Source organism: Coregonus clupeaformis, unplaced genomic scaffold, assembly GCF_020615455.1.
Source record: "Coregonus clupeaformis isolate EN_2021a unplaced genomic scaffold, ASM2061545v1 scaf3674, whole genome shotgun sequence".
Lineage (NCBI taxonomy): Eukaryota > Metazoa > Chordata > Actinopteri > Salmoniformes > Salmonidae > Coregonus > Coregonus clupeaformis.
Window position 1 is genome coordinate 27,020 of NW_025537128.1, and position 7,415 is coordinate 34,434.

The 7,415-nt window shown below is 43.5% G+C and overlaps 1 protein-coding gene across 1 annotated transcript; it reads left to right on the plus strand.

The window, feature by feature from the left end:
- The first annotated feature begins 5,785 nt into the window (after window positions 1-5,785).
- On the plus strand, window positions 5,786-7,215 carry LOC123490337 (dachshund homolog 1-like). Its single transcript, XM_045220369.1, has 3 exons — window positions 5,786-5,993; window positions 6,390-6,525; window positions 7,142-7,215. The coding sequence occupies exons 1-3, from the start codon at window positions 5,826-5,828 to the stop codon at window positions 7,213-7,215; spliced, it is 378 nt and encodes a 125-aa protein (XP_045076304.1). The 5' UTR covers window positions 5,786-5,825.
- Window positions 7,216-7,415: the final 200 nt, after the last annotated feature.

A 7,415-nucleotide genomic window follows, 5' to 3' on the forward strand; every position in this document is an offset into this window, starting at 1 on the left:
CGTATACTTCCCCTGCCTCTTGTCCCGTTCCATATTGCGATATAAACTCCCCACGGTACTGAGGACAAAGGATCCCTTTTCAATTGGTGCTGAGGCAAATACACCACGTCCTGATGTAACAAAGTTAAGAACTTAGTATCAAGTAATACAGTTCAAATTAGGTTAATGAATTGCAGTTGATCAGACCCATTTAGCCTGCTTATCAATGTGTATGATTTAATATTTAAGGGAAAGATCCATTGCAGGGGTGCAAACTGGTAAGGACCCAAAAAGGTGACATCATTCAAAATAAATTTGGTCTGAAAACTATGAAGTCACGAGGAGACGATTTTATGTTGGATTTAATGACAGATCTACAGCTAAAAACGGAAACGCCGAAACAATGGCGTTAAAGCGGGGCAAAAAGAGATGTGATCCCCGGTCAGGTTCCAGCAGTTATCACCACTAGACCTGCAGTGACTTGCACCGCTGAGTCTGCCTTTGACTCCTCGCTTTAGACCGCTTTATTGCAGACTTTGTATTTAAGGACATCAGCGTACACAAAAAATCCCAAATCACAACAGGCAGGGATTACGCACACACCCACTCATGTTGTGAACACTCTGTCGGTAGGCCTACTCGGCGGTGCATTTGTTAACTTGAATGGTGCCGTATTTGTTCTACGCGCTGATACGCATCATTCACATGTATTGTACATTTTTATCACCCAAATGCTTCTACATTCCGTTTATCGTTGGGGTTGTTATGATCAAATGTTAAAAACATTTTTTGAATTTAAATCACATTACCGGCTTTCACACATAGCGCGAACGTCTGCCGACTGGCCAGGGAAATTACCACCAATATCACACATTCTAATAGAAGTTGGGAGGTGTAGTTCATAAATCTTGAATATTTTTCCCCATCCCCCAACTGCTTGCAAAAGAATCACAACATAACTTCTGAAATTGGATGTTAAAGCCGTATGTGTCTAATGCAGCGGTACGCAGTGATTTTTTTCACTTGTGTAAGACTTGAATGTGTTTCAAATGACATCCCAATATGGTATGACCCAATAAGTGTAGCGTGTGTGTATAACATACCTTTATAGTCATTGATCCATTTGACTTTATACAAGGCTTGTCACTTCCAGAAATAATAAAATGAATAGCCTCAGCCTCAGGACTAAGTCTGGCTCTTCGTTTTGATATGCTCTTCAATTGCCCATGTGCTCCTCAACTAGAAAACATCTACATTGGATGACAAAAAGTCAGCGAGACAAATACAGAAAAGACTAATACTTGATTTGAATCGAATAAGGATATATCAAATGGTATTAGTCTGCCTTTAGTCATATCGTGCTCATGTTCTTACTAATGCAGTATCCGGTTAGCTTATTAGGCTAACCGATCAGTGCAAACCTTATGCAACTGCAATCACAATAGCAATCTTTTTCACAGTAAGCACAGTAAGCAATCTTAACACCTTCAAAGATAAATACTGTTATAAAAGTATAGTACTGTAAACTCTACAAAATAACATTATCTGAACTGAACAACCAATATCATCACTTTGGCTTTAAATGGAAAAACATGATAGTGCTAAGTAACATTTGTGGTCAAGAACACTTAAATGTAAGAACAGCTTAGATAATAACTATCTCTTTAGTTGTAAATGAAGAAAAATAAATGTATTACCTTCATTTCTCTTGCACTTCTTCCAGTTCTGAATTTTCCATGTGGCAAAAGTCCTTTTCATTCATTTCAGCTAATTTGCTAACATTAGCTTATCTGGCTAATTGATGCTAAATTACGTTTTTATTTGAGGGATTTAGGAGGATTTTATGATAATAAATAAATAATATGCCATTTAGCAGACTCTTTTATCCAAAGCTTAGTTATAGTTGACTATGATGACATGTATTATGTGTATTCAAGTAAATCTATCTTGAATAGTTGGAAAGTGTGCTCAAACAAAATCAGGATATGTCACGTAACTAAAGTGTGTCACGTGACTAAAGTGTGTCACGTGACTAAAGTGTGTTTAAAGTGTGTTAATGTTCCAAAACTGACCACTAGGTGGCGTATTCACAGGTGAGCAAAAAGCGTAAACACACACACACACTTCAAATCATGAGATTGTGACATTTAAAGACTTTTCAGATTTTTGGTTTAGGGGCATTCTATGGTCGTCTAGAACACTGTAGTGAGCTCGGGAAAAATGAGGACTCCAAAAATGTCCTCATATTTCCGAGCGTCCTGACATTGAAGGTGAGTTGTCATAAAATTGTCTTCATATGTCACCAAAACGAGTACACACACACACACACACACACACACACACACACACACACACACACACACACACACACACTCACAGCTCTGTAGTGTTTTAGTTAGAGGGGGTTAATGTTCTGGGGCCTTCTCTGAGGTCTGTCTGTTTATTGTCAGCACTTTCTTCTGAGCTCTTCCAGACATCATGATATAAAGTGACAGTCGAAGGAAGACAGAAAAGTCTAATGTAAATCTCCATAAACAGGTCTCCACCAGAATAATGATTAGGAATGTGGAAACAGATTATTAACCAGCACAGCATCTATTTGACTTGACTTTGATTTGACTTTTACCATAATATGTGGCTTCCTCCTTTTGAGTGATCTCTCTAATAGTCTGCTAGCGTAGTTCCAGTGGAAGGAAAGGGTCTTGTTTTTTCCCACATCATCCAACCATTCAATTCAGTCGAATTAGTCCATTTTACTTTCTCTTTTCCAGTGTCCAGTAATGATCCTAGAGCTCTTCACAGACAGCTTCTCATTTGAACATCTTTAATCCAGTAATGGTCCTAGAGCTCTTCACAGACAGCTTCTCATTTGAACATCTTTAATCCAGTAATGGTCCTAGAGCTCTTCACAGACAGTTTCTCATTTGAACATCTTTAATCCAGTAATGGTCCTAGAGCTCTTCACAGACAGCTTCTCATTTGAACATCTTTAATCCAGTAATGGTCCTAGAGCTCTTCACAGACAGCTTCTCATTTGAACAGCTTTAATCCAGTAATGGTCCTAGAGCTCTTCACAGACAGCTTCTCATTCGAACATCTTTAATCCAGTAATGGTCCTAGAGCTCTTCACAGACAGCTTCTCATTTGAACATCTTTAAGCTTTTTATTCAAGAGAATAAATGTCAGAATGTGAAGTGGAGGAGCTAATAACCTTTATTCTCAGACACCCGTCCTCCTCCTCCTCCTCCTCCTCCTCCTCCTCCCCTCCTCCTCCTCTTCTTCCTCTCCTCCTCCCCCCTCCACCTCCCTCCTCTCCCCCTCTTCTCCCCCTCCCTCCTCCTCCTCTCCCCCTTCTCCTCCTCTCTCCCCCCTCCTTCTCTCCCCTCCTCCTCCTCCCCTCCTCCTTCTCCTCCTCCTCCCCTCCTCCACCTCCTCCTCTTCCTCTTCCTCTTCCTCCATTTTTCCTCCTCCTCTTCTTCCTCCTCCTCCTCCCCCTCCACCTCCCCCCTCTCCCCCTTCTCCTCCCTTCTCCCCCTCCTCCTTCTTCTGCCCCTCCTCCTCCCCCTCCTCCTTCTCCCCTCCTCCTCCTCCCGGCTCCACCTCCTCCTCTCCCCCTCCTCCTCCTCTTCTCCTCCTCCTCCTTCTCCTCCTCCTCCTCCTCCTCCTTCTCCCCCTCCTCCTCCTCCACCTTCCCCTCCTCACTCAGAGTATGACAGAGGGACAGAGGAATGGAACTGGGTGTCCATTTCAGGATCATCAACAAAGGGTCTTTTTAGGGATTTCACCCGGAAGAAGAAAAAACAGCAAAGCGAGATGGAGATGGAGTGAGATGTACAGTTGAAGTTGGAAGTTTACATACACTTAGGTTGGAGTCATTAAAACTCGTTTTTCAACCACTCCACACATTTCTTGTTAACAAACTATAGTTTTGGCAAGTCGGTTAGGACATCTACTTTGTGCATGACACAAGTAATTTTTCCAACAATTGTTTACAGACAGATTATTTCACTTATAATTCACTGTATCACAATTCCAGTGGGTAGAAGTTTACATACACTAAGTTGACTGTGCCTTTAAACAGCTTGGAAAATTCCAGAAAATGATGTTATGGCTTTAGAAGCTTCTGATAGGCTAATTTACATCATTTGAGTCAATTGGAGGTGTACCTGTGGATGTATTTCAAGGCCTACCTTCAAACTCAGTGCCTCTTTGCTTGACATCATGGGAAAATCAAAAGAAATCAGCCAAGACCTCAGAAAAAAAATTGTAGACCTCCACAAGTCTGGTTCATCCTTGGGAGCAATGTCCAAACGCCTGAAGGTACCCCATTCATCTGTACAAACAATAGTACGCAAGTATAAACACCATGGGACCACACAGCCGTCATGCCACTCAGGAAGGAGACGCGTTCTGTCTCCTAGAGATGAACGTACTTTGGTGCGAAAAGTGCAAATCAATCCCAGAACAACAGCAAAGGACCTTGTGAAGATGCTGGAGGAAACAGGTACAAAAATATGTATATCCACAGTAAAACGAGTCCTATATCGACATAACCTGAAAGGCCGCTCAGCAAGGAAGAAGCCACTGCTCCAAAACCGCCATAAAAAAGCCAGACTACGGTTTGCAACTACACATGGGGACAAAGATCGTACTTTTTGGAGAAATGTCCTCTGGTCTGATGAAACAAAAATAGAACTGTTTGCCCATAATGACCATCGTTATGTTTGGAGGAAAAAGAGAGTTCTTGCAAGCCGAAGAACACCATCCCAACCGTGAAGCACGGAGGTGGCAGCATCATGCTGTGGGGGTGCTTTGCTGCAGGAGGGACTGGTGCACTTCACAAAATAGATGGCATCATGAGGAAGGAAAATTATGTGGATATATTGAAGCAACATCTCAAGACACTAGTCAGGAAGTTAAAGCTTGGTCGCAAATGGTTCTTCCAAATGGACAATGACCCCAAGCATACTTCCAAAGTTGTGGCAAAATGGCTTAAGGACAACAAAGTCAAGGTATTGGAGTGGCCATCACAAAGCCCTGACCTCAATCATATAGAACATTTGTGGGCAGAACTGAAAAAGCGTGTGTGAGCAAGGAGGCCTACAAACCTGACTCAGTTACACCAGCTCTGTCAGGAGGAATGGGCCAAAATTCACCCAACTTATTGTGGGAAGCTTGTGGAAGGCTACCCGAAACGTTTGACCCAAGTTAAACAATTTAAAGGCAATGCTACAAAATACTAATTGAGTGTATGTAAACTTCTGACCCACTGGGAATGTGATGAAATAAATAAAAGCTGAAATAAATAATTCTCTCTACTATTATTCTGACATTTCACATTCTTAAAATAAAGTGGTGATCCTAACTGACCTAAGACAGGGCATTTTGACTAGGATTAAATGTCAGGAATTGTGAAAAACTGAGTTTAAATGTATTTGGCTAAGGTGTATGTAAACTTCCGACTTCAACTGTATTTTCTGTACTGTGATGGCTCTGTTTCAAAGAGTCCATATCAGATGTTCTTATATGACCTTCCACACTGTGTTTAAATGTTTTTTCCCTGTTTGTTCAAGCGTTATCATGTCCCCAGAGATGTTGGGTTTTGGGATGTTGAGCATCACAACTTGTGCTCTGGAAATCTGGTTTCACAAGTCAAACAGCATTCTGTCTGGTCTAGTTTCCTGAGTGTGACAATATAATGGTCTATACTCCACCCTCTAATGTATGTTGTGCTGCCACACAGCTAAATAGAAAACCATCTCTCTCTCTCGATCTATCACTCTCTCTCCCTCCCTCCTCCCCCCTTTCTCTCCTTCCCTCTCTCAGGTCTGGAACACCTGCCGTTCATGATGATGTCACACCCCCTGATCCCTGTCAGTATGGCCCCTGCCTCTGTCTCCATGGCGATGAGTCAGATGAACCACCTCAACACGTTAGCCAGCATGGCCTCTGCTGCCCAGGTCCACCACTCTACCCTCTCCTCCCGCGGCCGCATGGTCACCTCTGTTATAAAGGTATGTTAGCATGGAGGTCACCTCCATTATAAAGTATGTTAGCATGGTCATCTCCGTTATAAAGGTATGTTAGCATGGTCACCTCCGTTATAAAGGTATGTTAGCATGGTCACCTGTGTTATAAAGGTATGTTAGCATGGTCAACTCCATTATAAAGGTATGTTAGCATTGTCACCTCTGTTATAAAGGTATGTTAGCATTGTCACCTCTGTTATAAAGGTATGTTAGCATGGTTACCACCTTTATAAAGGTATGTTAGCATGCTCACCTCCGTTATAAAGGTATATTAGCATGGTCACCTCTGATATAAAGGTATGTTAGCATGGTCACATCCGTTATAAATGTATTGATGTTGACGTGTGTTTTCACTCACTATGGTGTTGTTCTTCATTCTAGGAGTGTGTTCGGGACAGTCCGTCTCCAGCTCCCTCTCTGGAGGACGGGAGGAGGTCTGGGAGTCACCTGTCATCTCGTCACAGCAGCAGCGTCTCCAGCTCCCCAGCACACACAGAACACTCTGCAGACAGGACCCGTACGTACACTAACCCTAACCCTAACCCTAACCCAGCACACAGAACACTGCAGACAGGACCCGTACGTACACTAACCCTAACCCTAACCCAGCACACAGAACACTGCAGACAGGACCCGTACGTACACTAACCTAACCCTAACCCTAACCCTAACCCTAACCCTAACCCAGCACACAGAACACTGCAGACAGGACCCGTACGTACACTAACCCAACCCTAACTCTAACCCTAACCCAGCACACAGAACACTGCAGACAGGACCCGTACGTACACTAACCCAACCCTAACTCTAACCCTAACCCAGCACACAGAACACTGCAGACAGGACCCGTACGTACACTAACCCAACCCTAACTCTAACCCTAACCCAGCACACAGAACACTGCAGACAGGACCCGTATGTACACTAACCCTAACCCTAACTCTAACCCTAACCCAGCACACAGAACACTGCAGACAGGACCCGTACGTACAGTACTCCATCTTTACTGTCTTTCCAGCCTCGTCTGGAATCAGATTATGAGTCCAGTTAGGGGAAAGCAACAGTTTATTTTCATCAAGCTAGCCACTATGTTCACCTCCTCTCTAAAGTGTGGTGCATACTGTGTGTTCCAGATGTGCACCAGAACGGCCTGTCCTCCAGCCATGCCCTGTTGGGCCTATCTCCCCAGTGCTCTGCCGGGTCCTAAAGAAGGAGATGTGGCCACCCTGGACTCTGGCCACGAAGCTAAGAGGAACCATGCTGAGAGAGGTAGGATCATCCTTCTCTTTCTCTTGTTCTTGATTGTTCTCTCTCTCTCTCTCTCTCTCTCTCTCTCTCTCTCTCTCTCTCTCTCTCTCTCTCTCTCTCTCTGTCCCCCTCTCTCTCTCTCTCTCTCTCTCTCTGTGT

What these genes read in the sequence shown, in the direction of transcription:
- LOC123490337 (XM_045220369.1), top strand. Translation starts at nt 5,826, where the DNA reads ATGATGATGTCACACCCCCTGATCCCTGTCAGTATGGCCCCTGCCTCT. An exon ending in TGGTCACCTCTGTTATAAAG is followed by an intron (nt 5,994 to 6,389) that starts GTATGTTAGCAT and finishes TCTTCATTCTAG; the next exon opens with GAGTGTGTTCGGGACAGTCC. An exon ending in ACACTCTGCAGACAGGACCC is followed by an intron (nt 6,526 to 7,141) that starts GTACGTACACTA and finishes TGTGTGTTCCAG; the next exon opens with ATGTGCACCAGAACGGCCTG.